General features: G+C 40.0%; 1 protein-coding gene across 1 annotated transcript; it reads right to left on the bottom strand.

Annotated features, from left to right (window-relative positions):
* Positions 1-450: 450 nt before the first annotated feature.
* WDR47 (WD repeat domain 47) lies at positions 451-24,877 on the bottom strand. Its single transcript, XM_065675272.1, has 15 exons — positions 24,582-24,877; positions 17,979-18,145; positions 16,281-16,364; positions 15,651-15,735; positions 13,323-14,125; positions 10,931-11,054; positions 8,261-8,439; positions 7,898-8,152; positions 7,115-7,190; positions 5,802-5,959; positions 5,031-5,200; positions 3,961-4,131; positions 3,441-3,572; positions 2,525-2,743; positions 451-1,862 (listed from the first exon to the last, which is right to left on the bottom strand). Exons 2-15 carry the CDS (start codon positions 18,134-18,136, stop codon positions 1,720-1,722), a joined length of 2,757 nt encoding a protein of 918 aa, XP_065531344.1. The 5' UTR covers positions 18,137-18,145; positions 24,582-24,877; the 3' UTR covers positions 451-1,719.
* Between the last annotated feature and the right edge of the window lie 350 nt (positions 24,878-25,227).

Below are 25,227 nucleotides of genomic sequence, written 5' to 3' on the forward strand. Positions count from 1 at the left end.
AACAGGCAGGGGCGGCGAGCTCGCACCGCAGCACAGCTCGGGCTCAGCGCAGGAGGCTGGGACAGAAAGCACGCCAACGGGATCTGCTCCGTAAAGACCCAAGGTGCAATGGAAGTCATCTAAGAAGGTGAGTATTTAAGTACGTGTAATGCTCATTAGAAACAGTCTGCCAGCTTTGGCCACAGGCAGAGGAATACAAGTCAGATACAGCATCTCCCTCCAAAGCATCGTTAACACCGTAAGTGTCCAGTACACAAATACGCATTTTCAGCTCTGTGCTACTGTATCATTACTCACCACAGTTCAAACTCATGGAGCCTGGGGGGAGGATCCAGGACCTGAAGTCTTCTCTACTTCCATGCATAAACCATACCTGAAAAAAACGTTTTAAGTATCACAGCCGCACTGAGGAATTACAAACCAACAATCCGAAACAGCAGAGGAGGCAACTGCAGGTGTTGGAGGTCTTTATTGAGATAATAGCACAGATACACTTCTATAGTTACCTTTCCACTTTTATACGATAGTTAAAAATGCTTGCTACAGTGCACATATAAATTAGTAACCAAGAGAACCCAAAACTTAACTGCAGTTCAAATAAATAAATAACCTAAAGTTTAAGTTTATATTTTAAAAAGTAAAAGGAACTGTACAATATGAAAATATAACAATACATAAACATTAGAATCTAAACTTTTGTAGAAATAAAACCGCAATCTCCCATACATAAACAGTGCAAGAAATAAAATTCAGATAAGCTTCTGAACTGGGAATTCAAACAAATCTTAAATTATCATGCAGACATAGCATTTTAAGCCATGCTGGTTTCTATTATAGCATTAATGGTATCCCTTTTACTTGAAAAACTGATAGCCATTAAGCTCACTGTGACAACTGCTGCCAATCCACTCTTTTCTACAGTACATTATACACAGAGGTATTCTGTTGCATTCAAAAAGTAAAATATATGTTTCTAAAGAAACAAACAGGAAAACCCCAAAATCGATATTTTATTTTTTCCAACATGTTAGCTTGCTCAGAACAATGTCATGTAGTAAAAACAGCAACATTTCCCCCAGTCTAGCTGAAAAGAAAGTAAACCCCCCACACTATGTACCAGACCATCATCAAGATGCAGTTACTGCCTAGTCACCTTTGAAGTTCAGAATTCATCACTAAAAAAGTTGAAGTTGTGGAGATGTTGTAAAGTTTGACATCTTGAGGAGTGCTGAATATAATAAATCTGAAAAAACAGTGGTAGCAATTCATGTTTTGTGTGTGTGTGGGTGTGTGTGTGGGTGTGTGTGTGTGTAACTGGTTACACACAGACTTAAGTGTTGTCCAACTTCAGTTTCTATATAAAACTGTCATTGAGGCAAAGACCAAGGAATGCAATTAATACCAAACTGTAAACACATCATTCAGGTTAGAGTGCACATCGACAACAGAAGAGTTCTCCTCATAGACTTTGGCAACAAGACTACAATAGGTCACAGCAGCATGAGTTCACATGGAAGACTGGAAGCACTGCAAAAGAATATACAAAAAACACCAAGACCTCCTAGAAACCAGAAAAATCCGTGACAAGCACCCTTCCTCTCAGTAAGATACTCTCCTGCTCAACTGCTGCTCTCCCAATGCCTAATTATTATTACTTGGTTTTTACAGTTCTGTAGTCTCAGGTCTCTGTGCTTTAGCTGCATAGGTTGCCTTGGCACTCTAGCCATTGTAGGTCCAAAGGGTTACAGTTCTGTCTGCAGAGGATGACAGGAAGGAAAGATCTTGCGTATGCCACCTGCACTGAATAACTTTGTCCTTGTGCTCTCCTACCACCATCAGAGGAAGCTGCTTCGTGAGGTCTCCTGTAGCAGAGGAACATCAATCATTAGTCACGTCACGAATTTATACCCCAGCTCTCTGTTGTTGTGCCCCCCTTTTTATTTTCTCCCCTCCCCCCATTTGTTTACTAAACCTTACATATATATTTCACCTTACAAAGCATACTTTTGATACTCTCTCTCACTCACACACACACAGAGCATAATACAAGACCCCAGTGTTCCAGTTTTCAGGCATTACTGGACACACTAGAAATTTAAAATACAGGAATTCACGATTTTTACACCATGTGATTACAATTTAATCGTCCAAACCCATCAAGTTGCTAAGATGTACCCAGCATCCCCTCTCTTCTTACCTCTTTCCCAAAAGATAAGCATTATCATTTTCTTTTTTATGAGATCCATTTTATAACTGCTGCCTGAAAGCAATGGCCACCTCATCAGCAACAGTGGTAATTAGTTCTTCTCCAATATTCAAACCCCCTTCCCAAAGCAAGATTTAGTTCATAGCCTACATTCTTAGCAACGCAACTTGCGAACAGACACAATCACATTTATATACATTTCAAACCCTTCAAAGCTCTACTCTCTTGTCCTCTTTTTACCAAAAACCTGATATTTGAACCCAGTTCTCCTACGACTTAAAAACACCAAATCAAAAACTGCTCTTTGCAGTACATTACCTTGCAAGTCTGTCACCTTTATTTTCATATCATACGATCCTGTGAGCAGGTAGTGTGCCCCCGGGGAGAAGCGAACAGAGCGAACATCGCTGGTGTGCGGGTGGTAGCTCTGCACCATCCGTCCCCCACGAATATCATACAGCATGCAGCTGGAGTCCTCCTGCCCCGTAGCCAGGAGACGGCCGCTGGGATCAACCGCTACTGAGGCTACAGCACTTCCTACAGGAGAAAACACACATACATGTACAGTTGTGGAGATAGCCCTTTATTAGTAACAATACATTGTGAATAATTGTGTAATACATTGTGTAAGAATACCAAATGCTGGCCTTAACCTTAAGGTGACCCTACCCACCTACTGCTATCTTAAAGTAAGACAATTTATTATGTTCTAGCACTTAAAACTCTGAGGCCATAGGTCACACCAGAAGGTAGCAAAGCCACCATCAAGTAACTGTTTTGTCAGAGGAAATACAAAATAATGTAAAAACAATGCAAGTAACTCCATGCCCTCTCTCACCCGCCAGGCCCATGGTTTCAATAAACAAATCTGAATCCAAGTAGTTCTTAACAATCCTTTTGCAGGTTTCTGTACAGTATGAGTAACCAGAGTAAACTTGCAAAAATGGCTGCTTCTTCCCATGCTTGCCTTTGATACCAAAACAGTTCTGTTTTTTTTTAATGTTAATGTACTTGGAAGTGGCTGTTTTGAGTCAAGACCAAGAAAATGTGACTTAAAAGAAACAGTCACCAACAAACACAACACAGAGTTAAAGATCTCCTCACAACTTGTGTCTTTTAAAGCCAAACCTGCATTATGCAATGCAAAAAGCCTTCCATTCACTCTAAACTACTTAGACATCTTGACATATTTTTTTAAGCAAGAATGGTCAGAAGCAGAATAGCAAAGCCTTACCTGTTCCATGAAATGTCGTTCCCACAACACGAACACAGCTTGGCACTCTCAGGTCCCAGAATCTTACAGTCTTGTCTTGGGATCCAGATGCAATCATCCAGCCGCTCCACGTATAAAGTGCTAAAATATGACCTGTGAACAAGAAATTTAATCAAGTATCAGTAATCAAACCATGAAATATTACAGTTCTATTTCTGCATTCAGAGATTTAACAGTCCTGTGGGAAACCTGCCTGTTGCACGACTTAAAATGCCAACAGTATAGGCAATACCCACGTCTGCATTTTCTCTGGAATGAAGCATGCGCTCCCTCCATTAAATTAACAGCCAACATATCCAAACACAAACACTCCCCACCTCCTCTCTGAATACCTTAAGAGCCATCTGGAGAGGGAAAAAATAGTCTTGCTAGAAAGCAAAACACAAAGACATAAACCCCGTCAACAACAAACCAACCAACAACTTCATTATAATGTAATACAGACTTTCAAAGTGCTCAAGACAAGTGACAACAAACATACCGGTGTGGCCACTTAGAGCGTGTAGGCCCTGTCCTCGCTGACAGTCTGTTGTGTAAATGTTACAGTCTCCTGCTCCAGCACTTATTAAAATAGCACCACCGCTTTCCGGGCCTTCCATAAAAGCAAGGTCTCTGATTGTCCCGTCATGCATGCTGAACTCCAGATCTGGTCCTAAACGCATTTAAAAATCAAGGAACAGCACGTTTATCACTGTTGGTGCTGCAATCGTTAAAATAGCTACAGTGGTAATGCAAAAGGCAGGGGTGGGTATACTACCAAGTAAAAGTATTGTTGTGCACTTTCCATATGATACTAGAGTTTTATACACCTTCCACAGTTGTAGAGTTCAAATAAAATGTTTCAGGATCTTATTTCTGAGTGTTGCTTGAACTTCCTACAGTTCTTAAAGCTCAAGCAAAATGTACACAGACCATCTCCACAGCCAGTTCCAGCCATGGTTTACAGAGTACATTTATTTCTTTCTCTAAGCAATGGTAAACGAAAAGGGCTTTCTCTACCATGAGGGAAGGAGCATTGAGAACCCTGAACCACATGGGACAAGACAGCTTCAATTCACAACATTAAAGATAAGAGCCATATTCAGCATATTCATTAGGAGGGTTGGGCACAAAAAATATTATGTGTTGGGAGATAAGTCTTAGACTTTTAAGACGAGGGAGAAGATGACAGAACTAGGCAAGAAAAAGGGGAATTGGAAATTAATTTCTACTAGCAATCAAGAACTAGAGCTGGGCTAGAACACCCGCTGGTTTTACCAAATCTAGGGGGACAGAAGGTACCAGAAGACAGCACCACGCCGGGGAGACTTGCAAAACAAACCCAAAATGCAAGAACCAAAACTGAACAAAATCCAAACTATAATCCTCAACCACCTAGTGGCTCTTTGATGGACAGACTACAGTCATGGTGAAAGAGACTATGGTGATGGTGAAGAGGAAAACAAGACTAAATTAAAAACCTATGAACTACATAATGTCTTTTGAAAAGCTTTGCCAAACACTGTACAAATGATTACAAATTGTTTTTTACATTAGACACACACAGAGTACCTGTTGCATTACAGGTTTCTGCATTAAAAGGCAGTACTTTCACATATTTATCATTAGAACCAGTAGCTAGCAGCTGTCCACACGGACTCCAGGCTACACAGTAGATAGATCCTTTATGATGCTTGTTCCTTTTGAAGCGAACTACAGGTTGTTTAGGAGTGTTGTAAGCACTAGGAAAAAAATAAAAGAGTAAAAAAAATTATAATTTCCTTTTATTTTTAAGGAAAAGAATGTATTCTAAAATAAAAATACCATTTTTGGATAACAGGAAATACATTCGATGGCTCGCATTGAAACATACATGTGATCTAAGACAAAACAAAAGAAACTTTTCCATCCCATTTTCTCAGTTTTTCCTTATGTTGACACTGTATTTGTGATTGGATATGCAAAAGAGATCTCCCGAAGCCCAGCTTGTGCTGGCTTGAGAACTGACATGCTTTCTCCCACTTTTACAGCTGGAATGTCAAAACCAGAAGGCATCACAGTGAATACAGAAAAGCCTACCTGCTGAGACAAAGATAACACTTTTATAGAGAGGTATGGTACTGTACTGCCATCTTGGCTGTAACTGGAGACCAAAACCGTAGCCAACAAATACACACATCCTTAAGCACATCTTATTTTTGTTTGGCAGCTCATGTTTCTAAGGAGAGCACCGCACTATTACAACATCAAAATAAAGGTGTGAAATCTACAGGTATATCAGCAGCTACAGGTGAAAGAGGTGCTATGATACAGAAAAACAAATGATTCTACAAGGTTTCTTACCTTGGGTCAATTACTTCTGGATAGGCACAAACTCTCAAAGTTTTAGAGTTGGAGCCAACAGCATATAAACTCCCACTGGGATGAAAGGCTACAGCTCTGACAGCTTGTGTGTCTTCTAGAGTATTAATGCAAATGAACTGCTTTTTTGATTTGTCATCCTGTGCAGAAGGACAACAGTCAAATTAGGTTCTTCATCATAAAACTGGACATTTAAAAGTGGATGCAACTGTTTTGTAGATGAATGTAAATCTATTGTACCAAAATAGCAGCACCAGCCTCAACACAATTGTCTACTCCAGGTCAAGGAATAGCATACTTAAAATCAGCTCACTAACATTAGATTAACATTTCTCATTGTCCTCCAGGCTTCCAACAGCTTTTGTTCTTCCAAACAGCCCATCTCAGACAACACATGATATTCAAGTTTATGTCTGTGTAAACACGTTTGATCTGTGTGAAACTTGCAAGGGGAACAAAGCCGCATTTTTACTGAAAACAGTCCAAGCCGTAAACACAGATTATAAAACAAATATAATACTAAACATAAGAATCTGCTTTTCACCCCACAGATACCACAAAGTTATCTTTATCACATCATCCTCCTGACAACTTCATCAACACCATTATGAATTTATTTCTTTTTTTTATCTGATGCAGAAACTTTGGTATGTACTTATTGCAAAGTTACTTCTCTAACATTGGACCATACTGACTGCAGTCCAGCAATCAAAGTTTCAACCTGAAAAACTTAAAAACAATGGAAGTAAAAGACACCCGTTGGAATCTCTGTTGTACAAGAAGTTGAGAGCTGGGACTGTTTGGTCTTGAGATCAAAAGGGCTTATCATGGGAATTGTGTGTGCCAATCTCATCAGTTTATTTAAGTACCTAACAGGAGGAGTGAAGAAGAAAGGAGCGAAACTGTTCTCATTGGTACCCAGTAAAAGGACAAGAGGCAATGGACACAAATTGAAATACAGGAAATTTCATTTAAACTTTTTTGTTGTTTTAGAACCCCTATGAGGGTGGTCAGACATAGGAACAGTTTGTCCACAGAGATTATGGAGTCTCCATCTTTGGAGATACCCAAAATCCAACTGGACACAACCAAAAGCAACCTGCCCTCATTGGGTCCAAACCCACTGCTCAAAGAAGGGTCAGTCTCTAGATGTCCCTTCTCAATGGTTCTGTGATTCTGAAGGTTATGCACCAAACAAAATTCATTCCTAAATACCTATTAATGATGTGAGGATGTCACATGGTCAGGCTTAAATACTAAATCTCATGAAAACACAAGCTGTGAAGATAACTCACCTCATCTCCTCTTGTCCTTGTTAAATTCCCTGAAGAGTCTTCCAAATTGGGCTGAGTGGCACCATGTTCTGATATACTGTTTTGATTTGGAGAGTTTAAATTCACAAGAAGACAGAAAAAAAACACAACCCCAAAATAAGAGCAGGGACAGATTTGTTTTTAAGTAATTTTTGGACTTAACTACAGTTTCAGTCATTCTCACAACTAATTTATGTGGAGACAGGTTATTGATGTCTGATTCTTTATCATTAAACTATTATTTTTACATGAGGCTGCCCTTATATCAGCAGCTTTGGGCATTTAACAGTGAATGCAAGTTAAAGATATTTGTTTTCACTCTATGACATACATATACACATATACATATACACAGGGGGAAAAATAGTTGTTGCTTTTAGGTCAGCACTACCTTTAGTCAACAGAAAAGAGTCCCGTTCCCACTCAGCCCTGCCTCTCTCTCCATCTAGCTTTTACTTGCCAAAAAAAGCTTCTAGAAACTTAGTAGAACACAAAATGACAAGAACTATATGCATAAGATGGAATAAAAAGTCAGAAATAAAAAACCAGCATAAAACGTAACCATAACAAAGAAACCACTATTTCTTATGTGTACTGTCAAAACCAAAATAATTTATAAACCCTATAAAAATATTGCAGTGATCATGAACTAATACCCTTATTCAATGATGAATTCATTTGATAACTAAAACTAAACCCTGACAGCTACTCCCACAGTCTTAACAGATGGGTATTTCAAGTCCTGAACAGTCTCATACAACTTACGTCTGACTCCCCTGTACAGGTGACTCTTCAGGAAAGGGTATCTGGTTAGCTGCTCCACACTTCCGAGGTGTACTTGTACTAACATTTTGGCTACCAGTTGTCCTGGGACTACCATCTGAAGGTGGAGTTGTGAAGTTACTTGCTGGATGGGCAGATGCATTCCCTTTGCTCCCATTACATTGCTGGCTAAGTGTTTGTACATCATTTCCAAGATTATCCATACCTATATTTAATTCTCCTAGTTTCTGGATAGATCTAAGAATAAATGACAGGAAAAATAAAAAAGTTCACCAAAACAGGTTATTATGAGAACTTGAGGAGGGACAGGAGTAGATGGAGGGACAATCAACAAAAAGCTCCAACCTGTTAAGAAACTGTTCAGTAAGGTTCTGTTGCTGGTCAGCTCCATCTTCTTGATTTACACCTCCTTCCAACAACATTTGCTGGTACAACTGTCGTTGCTGCTCTTTCTGTTCTAAATGCTGCTGGTAACGTAGTCTTTGTCTGTAGTATTCCTGAAATTGCTCTGTCGAATCACGAAGCTAAAAAGAAATGAGAATTACTGATGAAAATTAAATACTTAATTGCAGAATTTAACCTAAATACTCACTTTCTGGTTCATTATTTCAACACAGGCATCAAAAGGCCCAGCAAATTCTCTTCTGAGCAGCCATGTTTTCATTCTTCCTTAAAATCAAGATACAGCTTACATACTAAAAAGGTAAATCACTGCCAGCCCGTGCTATATTCACTGTTAAATTCGTTCTGCCATAATTCAGGAGGAGACTTCTCTTTCCTACAAGACTTAAGTACTACTTAAGATCAAAACAAACAAGAGCCTGGAAACTGATAACAAAAATGAGAAAACAATGTAAGCTACATTCCAAACTCCAAATTCTATTTTAACTACAAATTTAGTATTTTCTGCCACAGACACCTCCCTGCCATCAGCCTCCAGAACAGATTTATCTCTCCCAATAGCCAACCTTGAAGTGGCCTATCCAAGCATTACATCTTACTTTTGAAACTGGTGCCTTGTTCCAATTCCTCACTTTCTGAACCAAACACAAACACCTGAGCTGTCTTTCTCACAGCCTCTTTCCTCTCAGGTACTATCTTTAGCTTCCCACAGTGCCACCTCCCCTGGACTCACTGCCTTCTGCATTTCCCAATCGTCACTTCTTTTTTTTGCCACTAGTTCCAAACACCACCATCATAAAACAGTTGATAACAAGGTAAGAAACAAACAGAAATACCCTACAGAAAAACCAAAAGCACCTTTAGTCTAAAGCCGAACTATCAACACTGAAGTACAATGCATTTTGTAAAAAAACCAGCCAAATTGCAGATTTACCAACCAGCAGGAAAAAAGTAGTAAAAGGAAAAACCTTGGTGGGTTGGGTTTTTCTGTTTTTCCATTTTCAAAAGTGACATCTTAGTCATCTGATGATTCTAAGTGGCATAAAGACGCCCTGGTAACTTTGCATTAGTTCAACCAATTCATGCAGAAGATCCTTCTTCGTAACTATGAGCCTTTTCATATCTTGTAAATAAAATCTCTTGCATGATGATTCTGTGTTTTTTGACACATTGGTTTTGGTTTATATTGGATTTTCTGGCCCTGTTGCATTTGAAAACGTTTACAGTTATCTGTTTCCCAAGATGAACACTTGCAATCGACTAACTCAGCACTTACCTCCAGAAGTCTAGAAAGCATTAATTCTCTGTATTTTGAATATGTGAAATATTCCCCAGTCACTGCATTATAATCCTTCTAGGCAACAGGTATATTCTTGTCTATACTCCTTTCCATGACCAATATGTGTTCGTTGCAATTGGATTCTATCCTTTGATCCTCTGGATTCTGTGTCATTATTTCCCAAACTAGCACCTAAACCTAAGGTATGTTGCCTAGATGTTCTGTTCTTTAAAATCTGGCTTCTAACTCAATCCCACCAATAACAGTGCAAAAATAAAGCTGTTCAAGAAATTTAAGTTAACATCTTACTTTCACAGTATACATATATACCACTACAATGTGGAAAACAAAACAAGGTAAAATTGGATGGGTACTGTCTTCTCTTCTACTTGTGTGGAATAGTCTGGCCAATGTCTTCACCTACAGCACAGCATCTCCTGTCTTCATTCTGTCCTACAAATTCTGCATCTGGATTTTTGCCTTTTGAAGCCTGCTCTATTACACCTCTAGCTAAGCTATCTCCGCCTACCACTTATTCCCAATGTGCATACACAATACTGCTGCAGCAGAGTCCTCGAGGGGCGTGAAGTCATCAAGTTGGGAGGACTGGGCTAACCCTCCAGTAGACCCCATTGCCTCACTCAAGTATCCAGAGCCTACAAGAATATAGCCTTGTCAAGACTAAGCTGGTTTTCATTACCATATAGATGTCATAAGTTAAGACAAAGTCTCATTAAGAAAATCAGACTGGAGTCTGCAAAGAAGACTGATTGCATACTCGATGTTTTTCATCATTCCAGAATCAAGAGACAGATATTTAAAGCTGTGGAAAAGGACAGGTAACTTTATCCTATTGAACTGTTATTTCAGTGTCACCATATTGCTGTTAAGGAGAAAAAACAAGACAAAAAGGGATAGTCACAGCACAAGCCTTCAAACATGAATTCAAAAAAGGTTATGATATTCAATTCTGACAAAACTGGATAATCCCCTACAAAATGTAAGTTCTGTGTCCCAGACAGAAAATTATGTTAGATGACCTCTGGAATTTGTTAACACCAAAAATGACAGGCTACATGTCAAACTCATCACTAAAACACTACGAAGATTCTTAAGCATTGTTAAACGTAACACCGCAAGCTTGCATTAGACTCAAACGACGGCAGAAATTTTTACATAAAAGAGTAGATTCTTATAGCTTTCCTACTATAATAAAAACAGGATTCAAAGCAATCCATTGTCACGCATGAATTTCTTAACACAAATGCAAATTCTTATGAAGTGATCAGTACCCAGCTCAAAGTGCCTCATTATTTTTAATTAACAACCACTACCTCATTTTTCTCTGGTTTGGCTGATCCCTGACTCTGTGCTCCATTAAGTGGTTCATTTTCTGCAACTGAACTCTGGCACGAAGTCTCACTGCCGATGGGATGCTGTTGTTCCACGGGAGTATCGCTTATTACAGCAACATGGAAAAGAAAAGAAGCTTAGTTGAGAAAATAAAAGTAGAAAATCCCTAGCAAGTAGAGAAATACAACATTCTAGAGGAAAATGTGATTAACACAAGTGTGCAAACTACTTACGTCACAAAACAAAAGATACATATGACAGTGCAAGAGGCATTTTTTTCCCTAAGCAATGGCTTGCACCAAATGAAATAAACCCCTAACAAACAAAAAGCACAGCCAGCCAATGTGTTTTGTTCCCCCAGTTTCCAAAAAGCTGTACCACCATGGGGTATCCAAATTCCTTTGTTTCTACCCTTTCAGTTGATTTATATACCCTGTAACAAACAACTTATTCAAGACCCTCTATTGTTAAACAATTACATGCATGGAACATATGCTATGTGATTAATGTCTTCTATAAAATAATAGCTTAACTACCACTACCTGTCTAAATTTAACCTCCACCTAAGTGGTCACTCTAAACTGACCTTCACTGAACATTCCTGGAAGTGCTACGTAGAAAAGTTTATGTAAGTTGTGCTATTATCTCATTATACAAGTATTTCTGCATAGAACAATCAGTAAATGTGCAGAACACATTACAAGTCTTGGATTCCCATCTTCAGGTTTGTCAACTTAAAGCCCTCTTCACTGACTTGGAGCAAAGCTCTTCAGGAATTTATTTTAAACTTTCTGGTATCTCTGTATAAACAACAGTAACTTAGCTGACTAAAAGACAAGTAATTACTTGCTGAATACAACTTATAAACGAAATACCATGTGCATGAGTAAGATGAAGCAAGGGCTAGATTTATGCATCACTCAGCTTCTGAGCTTCTACCCTTACAAATATTGCCATTTAAGTTGGACACGTAATTTTAAGTTGGATTTTCTTCTGAGAAATGTAATGCATTTTTGAGAACTATGAACCCCTTAACCTAATTCTAATCTTCAAGAGATGTGTTACTGAAAAAACATGTTAAGAACTATAAATGTCACTTAACATTGCATGAAAACGCTTACACAAAGAAGAGCTGCGGCAAGTTACCACTTTATTTTGCCCACAAGATGACTCTGTGCAGAATTATTCTAATACACTAATACTGACAAGGGAAACATACATTAGTGTAAAAATTTCCATTATCATTGGTGAACTGACATACACACACTTATTGTTTTTGGTTGGTTTTTTTTTTTTTTTTAATTGAGTTTAATTACAGCTGCTGTCTACCTCAACACAAGGTTATTACTGTAAAGCAAAACTACTAGGCAATTTCACCAACTGGAGCCAGAATTAAGCACCACAACTCTAAGAGCATCCTCTGCTGGCCAGTGTACCCAAGCTCAGTGCTAGGTACCCCTGATTCCCCCAGAGCTAAAAAACCTGGCAGCTGCTTTCTAGAGAAGAATGGATATAACATTTAGAAATGGACTAACTGCTGATCCGAAGGCCAAGCAAAACCATAATGGTAAGTTCTTAATTTACAAGTACCAGTTCTCCTATTTACCTTGACTTTGCTCTCAGAGCATAAAAAGCACAAAGTTTTGATGCAGACTTCAGTTCTTAAGGAGAGATATCAGTTTTGCTGTGTACATTGCATTTAAAATGTTATTAATAGCATTCAACACTATGTTAACACAACTATTTCCAAGACAAATATAAAACCATTATATAGTCAACTGCATTATTCAGACTTGTTTTGAAAAATGAGTAAATACTGAAGCTGAACTACTACTGTAACAATTTAAGTGATGGAGAAATGCTGCCAAAACGGCATACAGTCATTTCCACTGACTTCACTGGGACTGTTTCCATATGCAAATTTCTGAAGTATACTTAATCATTTAGACTGTCAGAACCAAAATATAGAGGCTCTTGAAGTCAGAATGAGATAGAGAAAGAAGTAAAAAGTTACAGCTATTCCATTGTTTCCCTTTAGTTATCTGGAATGAGAGAATTGAGTAATACTGAACACAAATCTTAGCTAGGCTGTATTACATAATCCAAGCAGATACGTGCTCTGCGCTAGTATTTCAACTTTAAGAAAGTCCAGATTGAATCCATAAGGCTAGAGATAAAATATAGAAATCTACTTTGATCGTAAGAGCATAAGGAAGAAAACTCCTCACATGCAGTTTTGATTACAACAAATTTTTAACAATCAAATTATGTTTCAATGTTACAATTATGTTCAAAGTTACAGTGAAGGCAATAACCCACTAATAGAAAATGCAACATAAGCCAAAGAGAAACTATAGCTTCAGTTGTCCTTACCGCTCAGGTGACTCCTCAAAAATGCTGTGACACTCTGTATTCTCAAGCATGAGACTTCGGCTGAGATTCTGTACTCCTGGGTAGTGGAAATTAGCAAAGGAGTGTGACATGGGAGAAGTTTTGGTTCCAAGGTCTGTGACTCGCTTATCATGACTTGTTAATCCACACGACAGCCCATCTAAGGCAGGGTTTAAGGAACGTGTCATGTAAGCATCTGCTGATTGAGGCCGTCTCATGGGGGATGATGGGTATGGAGAAAGTTTGCTGATAAGAGGTGTCAGAAGATCAGCATAGGCAGCTTTTGTAGGCTTGAGGAGTTTATCAACATGAATATTAAGCATCTTCTGTTCAAAAGCGCAAGAAAAAACAGTTGCTGGCAGATTCTGTAGCCATGATAATAAGCTAAGGTCCAAGTCATCACACCCATTACCACACAAGAGATCGATGCCCAGCAACACTTCACTTTCAGTGATTTCTTCTCCTGTTGCTTTACTCTGACAGAATTCCACACAACATTCGTAAAGCAATCCCTTCATTACAAGCTGAAATAAACGATTGTTACTTGCTTTGAAACCAGCCTCACTCAGTTTCCTATCAGCAGGAATAAACTCTGCCACCATGATGCAGGCTTCTTCAAAGCAGTGAACCCGTGCTGTGCTGGGATTCCAGTCCTTGAATTCTGCGTGGTTGGTCAAGCGAGGCAGGGTCAGTAGCAAGCAGAGTTTACTGTAGTCTTCCTTAGAGGGACAATATTCTTCCAACGCATGTAGGCACTGTACAGCCTCTCGCATTGTAAATTCCAGCTACAGAAACATTAACAGAGTAGTTTGTAGTACACGTTACAATAAAATGGTTGCAGAAGAAGCTGCAGCAGAATTTCTCCACTATCATTCCTTTATTCCTGTTTATATTTTAATTAAATCAGCATACTGAGTCTGGAATTGCTGACACAAATCTTACAACAGACAAATTTCAGAGCGCTTTAACTTCCCACCCAGTCCCATTTTCTTCATGTCACTCCAGGTTTGATAGGCTTGAAATGGTAAACCTGTACTAAACACATTCTATTATTTTATAGTACAAAAAGTTACTTCCATTCTCAAAGCCAACTGACTTATTTTCCCTTCCCCCTTTTTTTATATCTACAGAAAGGTATTGGAATGAATTATAAATGGCTTCTAGACTTGTCTATTTTCCAGTGATTAGCAACTCTGAGTTGGCTTATATATTGAGATTTTCTATTCAATCAAAAAAAAAAGTTAAAGCTCAGAAAGTTCTCAGACGATAAGACCTGCAAAATGAACAGAAGGCTTTCAAGCACAAAGCTTGTTGACAGCTAAAAGTCAAGACCATGTTAAATACATGGAACTTGGCAATTTTAGTTACAAAGATTTAAAAAAATAATAAAACTCCCACTTAAGCCTGTTACTTAGCATCTGCTCAATACAGCACCTTTCATCCACAACATGCAAACAGATTTGGTAACATTCAAAACAAAAAATACAGGACATAAATCTGAATTCCCCTCCCCTCTGCTGCTATCTAGTAACAGCACGCAGATTAAGTGATTACAATACACATTCCCTTTACAACTACAAAGCCAGACTTTCAGCTTTCTCTGCTCCATCAAGAGAAAACCCTGCAGTACAATATATGTGTAATGGGACAGAATTACAATCAACTGAGTTTAGAAAATGAAATCAATTGTCTTAACACTACTGGAATTCTTATTTTCTATTTAATAACTTTTCTGTCAGAAATTTGGTATTAATCTATTACCAACACACATGAAAAACTAAGTTCACAATCTGCGCATCTTCTTTGCCAACTTGAGTTGACATCTCTTTCCACATTGAAAACCTAAGCCCTTTGTGAACCCATCTGTTCCCTCCAAATAAACAGCCGTGTCCTTTCTCTCTAAAAGCAATGGAAATAAAGTTTAAGATGAATTCTAATTGAAACTGTTCACCTAGTCCCACTTGTAACAATACATTTCTGTGATTCTGAAGTTTACTTCAGAATATTTTTGAAAAAAGAACCCTGTACTTCAGCATAATGGCCTAAAGGACATGTAAGGATCAGGACCACAAACAAACACACTGTATGCTGCTAAGTTTGAACTAACTCTTGTATATACAATTGTATTTGAGAGCTGGGAACCACAGTCATTTCTAAAGGATATAATTTTTCTTCCCCATTGTTCATAAAACCATTTGCTAACAGCTAAAATGTATATATTCAGAGCTAGGAGCTTCTGCTGTGCCTTTAACCGGAATCTCTCACGAGGTTTCCTTACAGTAAAAATCCCAAACAAGAGACAATTCTTACATGCTGAGGCTCATCTTCGGCTGACATCGCATTGTTTACACATAAGGCTTCCAAAAACTTCTGCTTCATTATGATGTAACGAAATCTGCAGGTGAGAAATAAGATATATACCTCTTGATCCAGTAGGTGAACATTCTTTTAGAGACAAGCAGGGTATTTTACAGCTTATTTTTGAGTTAGGCACAGAAATTGCAGTGACAATGAATTCTGATCTCAAATTCTAACAAATCGGTAACCACAAAATTCTATCTTAATAGAAGATGACTTCTTCAATTATGGCTTTCAGAAATGTTAAAATATTATAAGGCTAATAAGAAAAAAGTATAGTAATCATACTAATTTCTTCAAAAGAAATATGGCAGACAGTTAACTATAAGATGACACTACAACGTGCAGCACACTCCTGAACTGTATGGAAAATGAAAACTTACTACAGATTGTATGCACATACTTTCTATAGTTTAAGTTTAAAAGCCCATGCACACGCTGGTGGAACTGTATAGAGATTAGAGAAAAACCCCATAAATTAAGGTGAAAGTCTTACAGCTACTGGTTTCATTCACAATACTTGGAAATTCATGTATATTGCACAGCTCAAAAAATTTTACTCTGACACGTATTCTATTTTACCTTTTCTTGTCAAATTTTTCCATACATTCAAGAGGCTGAATAAATTGAAGAACCTCATCCCACTGACCATCAAGAATCAACTGCCTGTTAAAAGAAAGAGTTACTCCTTTATTTTTATTGGACAAGGACACCCTTCTTTCCAAGTAAGTAGCTCATTTAAATACACAACAGTCATTTAAATACACAACAGGTGATCAACCCACTTTGAAAAGTTAATGCTTTGCACAGATGCCAAGATGACTGTCTGATGTCACTATTAAGAACAACAAAATCCATACCCTTTCTCAGCATTTTGTATTAGTTATTGCATACTGGAAGAACAAATATTAGTTACTCTTAAAGGCACATCAGAAATGACAAAATGCTCCTGTGTGTCCTGCTTCACCTGTAACTCTAAATAAAAAAAATTTAAAATAAACAAATAAAAAAAAAACCCAAAAAACAGTATTACAGGAAGAGTATGAATAAATACACTGTTTCAATGAATACATCCTGAAGAATGAAAGCAGACTTGAAAATGAGTGATTTTTAATTGTATAAATACAGCTGGGCCTATTTTATAAAGCTATGGGGTGGGGTGAGGAACACACAGCTCTCAAACTAAGAAGAGAAGAGCAACAACTTGGCAGGAACTATGCCAACACAAGAACTCCAGCTCCAAGACCAGCAGGGCTAGACTGTACAGGTGGATTAGTTAAATTTCTTCATACCCCCCATATCACACAGTTCTCTCTAAAAGGCCCAGATCTATAAGGAAGGGGTGATTTTATTATAAAATGTATACTCTAAGCCAGAATCAAACAAGCAAATAGGATTAGTAACTTCAACTGAATTCTTCTTGAATTTCATTCTAATATCCATAATTTTAATCAAAAGGGAAGCCAGGTGAGAAATCCTGTTCAGTGATTAAATCTTATTTTTAATGTCTTAAGAACAGCTGAGTAAATTATTTTCTCATGTTTCCACAAAGTTATTTGGCACGAAATATAGTACAGCAGTGCTAAAAAAACCCTAGTGTGCATCTACAGAAACTCCTTTTAATAATTTTAAGGACAATAACCTAAATGGTAAATTTCACCAACTCTCATGCCTTGCTGATAACAGAGACCTCCTTCATATTGCTAAATTTAAAAGAAATCTATATATTGCTTTGAAATGCAGATAGTATTTTGGGGGAAAATCTCCGTAAAGCCACTCCACTCACTCTAGATCTTAGCACTAGAATATTCTAAAAATATTTTAGTAGTTAATAACCTACACATTCAGTTCCATGTGACATGGTAAGCAGATAGTATCACACCATTGACACCAACAGAGCTTGCTCTCCCATCCTATTCCTGCTCATGGGCTTTCTCTCACTTTGTACTGAAACTTTGACCCCATCCCACTTGAATTCACCACTGTGCCAGAAAATAACCAAGTTACAATGAATGAACAAGCAAACAAACAAACAAATCTATGTCAACCCATGTCGATGACGCCTAGTCTATTACTTCAAGTGGCTCTAAGAAGCATGTCATTAACTTCAAAGCTGAAATATGACGCAGGGCTGGGCCAAAGAACTGGGATCAGGAAGAAGCAGAGTAAGATGAGGGAATAAAACCTCCTGTTTAGTGGCATTGGTCTGCCCATAGAACCACAGTCCCACTCTACATTTTCATATATATGGTATTGAAGCACTAGAGAAAGAAGTCTTACCTTAGAAAAAGCATGTCATCTGAAAACAAGCCATTAATGACCCCGCTTTCCTTCTCAAGTGCCAGCATGCTGATATGAAGTTTCCTTGAGTTCAGAAAATCTAGTATTAGTTTTATTATTTCAGCTTCTTTAACATTCACCGTTTCTTCAGCCGTCATGATGGCAGCCTAAAAGGGAAGAGAATTTTAGCTATGTTCAGTATTTTTTTTATGCTTGGCTAAGAAATGTTGGCTAGTAAAAACCAACCAACCAAACAGTTTTATAGGACAGAGTACCACAGCATTACAAAAATTAAGCAGACAAGATTGGGAAATTTATTTTAAGAGTTTAATTATGAAGCCACAATTCAAATCTAATAATGTATCTGCATATATTTTTATTTGTCCTACACATAACATGCCACCAGATAAACAAATCTACCAGAAATCAATCCTCCTACAGTGTGAAAATATTATTACCAAGTATGCAATATGTAAAATTTTCCTTTCTGAAATGCAAACAGCAAAGTTCAAAGAGCATAAAAACAAGCCAGTCACTTTGTCACTATCTAGAGAACTTACATATAAGCTTAAAAGTTTCTAACAAATACAGAAAAGACAGCACACTAAAAACACAGTCTCCCCCTTCCCATTTTTTGAAGTAGAGTATGACAATTAAGGCAGAGGTTTTCTTCCTTCATAAGAAGGAAGAATGAAAGGAAGGAAGAACCTAGCTCTGTCTAAACACTTCATGAAGAATCTGAAGCTGCAAACCCAAGGTGGTCTAAGCCAGCTTGAGCGTTGACTGCCAGAGTCCCCTTCACTCACCTGACTCCAGCTGCGTGTTCTGGCCCTTCTTCAGCACTCCTCACTTGGGTTGTTGGCTCTGCCTTTCCACCAGCTCACATGCTGAAGTGGCTCAATGGTCTAATGAGCTCTCCAGCCAGCAGAAAGGAAAACCAGGAGGAAGACGCAGCTGGGAGAGTGACAGGACAAGGCCCTGGCTATTGGCAGTCAGCTTGTTAAAGCTCGCATGGATACAGCATCCAAGCTCCTTTGCAATACAGTTCCTCCAAGGATATGAGAGTTTTAGCATGTGGTTCTCTCAGGAAACCTGAAATGAATTTCTGGCCAACCCTTAAGTATGACTTAAAGTAGAAGCTTTTCAGCTTTCAAAATCTTTCCAAACTTTTTTTTATTTTTTAAACCTTAAAAAGACTTACAGCTGTAGCTTCTAAGTTGATCTGCTGAAAACTAACTGGGGATGCATAGAAAAACCCTGTAACACAGCCAAGTCACACAGCATTGCCTCATCAGAGTGCTTCAGAAAAAGCTAGCCGCTACAAGAGTGCAATTCACATAAGGAGGAGTCCAGTTTAAGCCCATGTTACTGCAGAAAGGGGCAGTCCCTCTTCTCACCTCTGCACTCAGCCATACGTTCCACTTCATGGCACCCCACATAAAACTGTGTGGCTGGCCAGATCACCTCTCTGATCCAGGCACAAGTTTTCACTCTGGACGCCAGGGAACTAACACTGACAAAAGGAACTGACAGAGCTTTGTTTTCTGGCAGCAGCCATATCTTAGCCTGACTGAAACCGATTATGAGAAAACACCAAAGAACAGAAAAGAAGCCACAATCAGTGATGAACCATCAATAACCCAAGGAACAAGGAGAGATCATAACAGTGATCAGAAAAATTAATGGAGATAAACATACAGAGGAAGATGCCTACAGCAGTAATTACCCCAGCTGATCTCCTTTTTAATTCCAAAGGGGAAATGGAAACACTACTTAATTTCTTCACATAACCATTTACTTATGCAGAAGCCTGACAACTAGAATGCCTAAAGACAAATAAGTGTGGATAACGCAGCTCCCAAGACAAAAATGAAGAAATGATGCAGACTCCAGACACCTCAGCCTTGGCAAACTGCAGTCCATAAGCTAGTTATCTATCTCATATTAGCAAACATGTACATAAAGTGTAATCAGAAATCAAAGAACAGATATAAGAAGTTTGAATAATCTAAGTAAGCCACACATAAATTATTAACAACAAATTACTTATTTACTGAGAAAAGCAGAAGAGAAATACTGTAGTGAAGCTTCTTACTGATCATCATAAACCAATGCTAATGAACTTCAAGTGATACAAAAAATTAAGCATTAATAACAGGGGTTTGTATTAATCATCTATATCCCCAAGTTCTCCCATCTTCTTCACAGTTGTATGCCTACTTTTTTCCAAGTAAGGCTTTGCCAGAACATTTGACCAGGAAAGCATTTGATTATAGCAGCATAGTTTATTTTGGGACAAGGGAGACCTAATTGTGCCAGATGGAATGGCCTTACTTCTCTTGGAAAATGGCTGGGCTTAATTCTCATTTCAGGCACTGAACACTGCCATCACCAAGCACTGGGATGGGTCTCATGCAGGACACCCCAGAGACCATGAACCCACTCTCAGCTAGTAAAGTCAGAAATTAAAATCTGGCTTGCAGAAAGCTTTGCTGCAGGAATGAAAGCAGACAGACATATAAATCCAAAGCCAGAATTTGTAGAAAGATGCCTTTTCCTTATGTTTTAGCTCTGTTTCAATTTCCCCTTTCAGCAACCGGATATGGATTTTTTGTTTCAGAGAAAAATTTAACCCTACCTTACACAATGAAGGAAAAAAACCCAACAAAACTCAACACAAATTTAACCAGTGGTTTATAATTAACATCTTAATTCCCAAACTCACCCTAATGCATTTGCATTTTTCTCCCCCCCCCCCCCCCTTTTTTTTTTATTTCTGCACTGGTGGGTTTTATATAAATCAAATAAATTAATTTCCTTGCCAAAGTAAAACTACTAGAAAAATTCAGACTAAGACTCCCTTTGAAGAAAGGAACTCCAAGCCCAGCCTTCTTTTCAACTGGATCTACTGGACTCAAGCCTAAATAGTAAGCCACTCTTCAGAGTTTCAGTATTTTCTTAATCGTAATTATTTATATAATCTATTGATTTAAAAAGAGAGCATAACACTCAGTACTTTGCTTCAGAGTACAACTATATTAAGCAGAAACTAGCACCTGCAAGAAGTTGTCTGCTCCACTGTAGTTTTAAAAGAACAGGTCTGTCCTGAACACAAAGCCTTTGCCAAGTTTAACACTTAATTTACTTTTATTTATATTGCTGTCCTGGGTTCAGCTGTAACAGTTATTTTACCCCTTCCTAGTAGCTGGTGCAGTGCTGTGTTTTGGCTTTAGTCTTACAGCAATGCTGATAACTCACTGGAGTTTTAGTTGTTGCTCAGTAGCACTTGCCCTGATCAAGGACCTTCCAGTCTCTCACCCTCTGCCAGTGAGGAGGGGGACAAGAAGCCAGGAGGCAGCAGAGACAGAACACCTGACCCAAACTAGCCAAGGGTTATTCCACACAATAGCATGTCATGCTCAGTATATAAACTGGGGGGTGTCACCCAGAAGGTGCTTGGGTACTGCTTGGGTACTGCTCAGTGGGTGGTGAGCAATTGTATTGTGCATTACTTGTGCTTATTGTTGTTTATTTCCATTTCCCTTTTAGTTAGATTTTCTCTCCCCTTATTTCCCTTATCATGAGTAGTAACAGTTTTATATTATACTTGCACTATTGGACTGTTCTTGTCTCTATGGGGTTTAAATTCTTTCAATTCTCCTCTCCATCCTGCCCAGAGAGGGGAGAGAAAATGGGGATTAAGAAGAGGCTGCACGGTTCTGAGTTACTGGCTGGGCTTAAACCATGACAATTGCCCATACAAATTAGGAAATAGGATGATGGGCCACCCTCCATATTTGATACGGGACTAGTCACAACACTTCTGCAGGCCTGTCAGAAAAGATGTAATATCCAAACACAGTTTGGATACTGAACTTCAGCAGAGTTAAAGTACACTGATAAGCTCATACATTAACAGTATTATAAATATATTCAGTGTGCATCTGCTGTCAGAGCAACACAAATAACTAGAGAAAAAACAATAAATCTACTGGAGAAGATTTTCATGTAGTCAATGGGTTTCTGGCTGATGAGCTCAGACTTCTCTTATAAGCATTATGCTGTCAAAATAACAAGCAGCAATGTAAGACTATCATAAAATTATAAAAATACACAGGCTTACACATCACCCCTACCAGTTTTTCTGACATTCAGCAATATGCGTATACCTGTATAAATAAAAATAATAATTAAAAAGTAAAGAACAGCAGGGAATCTCAATAATAGAGCTCAAGCTGTCTTGGTTCATCCCACTATAGTGCTTTCTGCCAGCCCATATGGCACATAACGTCACAACCTGATCAGCTCAAGCACTAATACTCAAGAATGACTGAAGCACAGCATTAGCTTGTGGTATAAATGAAAGTGAATGATTATTATAGCATAACATTTCCAGTGCCTTCTATTAACCAGGTTTTGGCTACAATTCTTATCTTACCCAGTCTTTTCGGATTGTGGTTTTCCACACCTGTCCTTCTTATTTTTTTCTCCTGTCACTCCCCCTTATCATCTTCCCCTAGTTCTGTATTTAAATTGCTTTTCCTCCTAATAAATCTGCATCAATAAAAAAAGACACACTTCTCACCACAAACCCTGGCACAAGTTTTTTCTGCATCTTCAGCAGACATGTCCTTTAAACAAGCTCTTCGTAACACAGGCTGCCTACTCCTAAATTTTCCAGAGGTTTCACCCTTGCTCTGTTCTTACTCATGCTCTCAGAACATGCCAACAGCAAGAACCCTCTCATGGTGTTGTAAGCATAGCAAACAGTATTTAAAAAAAGAATAGTTATGCACAGAAATACACTAATCCAGAAAAATCTTTATGAATTTTAAGTGTCAAGAAAAAATAGTGGCTAACCAGTCTCTCCTTATATTACATCTCTTAAAAGAAACTTAGAATGCATACGCATTAATACAGTAGAAGGCTGAAGTAACATTTAATGTTCTGGAAATACAAGTAAATAGGGAATTCTAAAATATGTGTTATTCCTGCATTACTTATTATTTGAAATACATCATCCATATTATACACATTCACAGAACAGGGCAAGGAATATAGAACCTCTAATTACCCAGAAATACAAGAATAACAGAGTTCAAATCTGCAGTCTCACACTGACAGCAGTGATACATTTAAAGGGAGAAGCAATGCCTAATTAGGAGTCTTGGTTCACTGACTTCAATGACAACTGCAATGCATTTCCATAACCTCAGCATCTTGGTGAACAACGTCACAGAAAAACCAAACGTGAAGAAACAACACATACTTAAAAAGCTGGCTGTTTTGCTTAAAGTTGTTTTACCTTTTAATCCATCCCATAGTCACTTACATATGGATCTTGGGCCTGGCTAGAAACCACTCTTGAGTTCTGGCTACACAGACCCCATAAAGGACACAGGGCCCAGTGAGTTCTTAGTGGCATTTTGTCATGTGCCCTCAATCACCTTCCAGCTATTCCACACCAAAAGAATTTGAAAAAACCCCAAACACGTCTATAGACCATTTATTTTCTGTTGCAACTGTTTTCCAAACGGTTAGTAAACTCACTGACACCCACTTCACCCCAAGAGATAGCACAATTCATCATTTCAAATGAACTACATTAAGCACATTAAGGCCTTAATAGAAAACCTTCACTAAAGTTTGTACAGCTGAACTCTGTAACGAAAACCTTTTGCTGCTCTACCATACAGCAACTAAGTGCCCTCTTACCAGTCTTTTCTTTCTCGCATAGGTTTTTCACTAGCTTGCCCTCTAGTAACCCTTTTTTCTTTTTACCCTGCTTAGATCAGCTGTTGCTTTAGATCCACCACAGCAACCCTTATCTCACCATGCTTTGGAAGTGACTGGCAGAGCTATTTGCCTTCATCAATCCCTGTTACAACATGCACCCCCTTTATCCACACCTTTCCACACCATGAATGCCAGAAAGGTGACATTAAATTATACAATACTTCCATGTTAAAGTATAATGCAGTAAAATGAAAAACCCAAACAAATTACAGACTACCAATGAATATATTTCGGCTTAAAAAACCCCACCAAACCCAACACTTGCTCCAGTCTTTTTTCCTTCTTCACGTGCAATTCCAGAGGAAATCCAGCTCTTACAGGGAAAAGGCTCGGAGCAGCCGCACTGTCTAATTACACAGCTCCGAGCCCGAATTAGCATGTGGGGAATGTCAGCCCGGCAACGGCAGGGCCGCAGCGGAGCCGACGCTCCTCCGAAGCGGCCCCGCTGCCAGGGCACACCCCGCTCCCGCCCCGGGGCGGGGGCACCGCCAAGCACCGAGCCGGCCACCGCGGCCCACCGGCCCAGCCCACCCGCGAGTGCCACAACAAAGGGACGGCGGCTGTCGGGCGTCGCCGGCAAGCCGCGGCGATGCTCCCCTCGGCGGCGGGGCCATTAGCATAACCGTGCCCGGACGCCGGAGACGGGGCGCGGCCCCTCGACAAAGCAGCCCCGCCGTCTACGGGGCGCCGGGCAGCGCCCACCTCACAGCACTGCAGACACGGACACGGACACGGACACGGACTCACCGCTCAGCACGGCCACCCGGCCCCAGCTCCTCGTCTTCCGTCCCGCCCCCCGACACTCACCTGAGGGACCCAGCGGGCCGTTCGCGCAACACCAACGGGGCGTGAGGGGAAAGATGGCGGCAGGCCTCGCTGCAGGGCGGGCCCGGCCCGGTGTCGGGGCCTCACTCCCGTTCCGTTCCGTTCCGTTCCGCGCTGCGGCTGCCACCCGCCCTCACCGCGGATTGCCGGCGGCGCGGCGCCGCAAGACCCTCCCCGCACCGCACCCGGGCGGAGTGCCCACGCCGCTGCCTGACTGGAAGGCGACTGGGGCGGGCGGGGCCGCGCCGGCTGGGCGTTGCCGCGCCCGAGGGCGGGTGGGGAGGAGGGACAGATGGCCGCGGCCGCCGCGTCGAGGCGGGTGGGGTTCGCTTTGTTAGCGGTGGGGCGAGCCCGAGGCTGAGGTAACCGCGGGACGGGGCGCAGCTGCCAGCCCCGGCTCAGCGGAGGCCTGCCGCGAAACTCCGCGGCGGCTCCGGGCCTGTCCCCGCGGAGCGGCCCATCGCGCCTTCGCCCGCCGCGTTCCCGGGGAGCGGCTGTCTAACGGGGAGGGCGGGTCTGGGAATAACTTACAAACACTCCCCTCTCCTCCGGGGCGGGTGCCCCGGCCTCCTCATGCTGCCCGGCCTTTCAAAAGGCCCCTTCAGCCGCTCGGTTCTGCGCTCTGCCC

Source organism: Lathamus discolor, chromosome 3, assembly GCF_037157495.1.
Source record: "Lathamus discolor isolate bLatDis1 chromosome 3, bLatDis1.hap1, whole genome shotgun sequence".
NCBI lineage: Eukaryota > Metazoa > Chordata > Aves > Psittaciformes > Psittacidae > Lathamus > Lathamus discolor.

Bases quoted from the DNA above. Each gene is read 5' to 3' on its own strand.
- WDR47 (XM_065675272.1), bottom strand. From the start codon at position 18,136: ATGACGGCTGAAGAAACGGTGAATGTTAAAGAAGCTGAAATAATAAAA. The intron at 11,055-13,322 runs GTAAGGACAACT...TGCTGTAATAAG, and splicing joins TTTGAGGAGTCACCTGAGCG to CGATACTCCCGTGGAACAAC. The intron at 3,573-3,960 runs GTATGTTTGTTG...TCTTGTTCACAG, and splicing joins CGCTCTAAGTGGCCACACCG to GTCATATTTTAGCACTTTAT.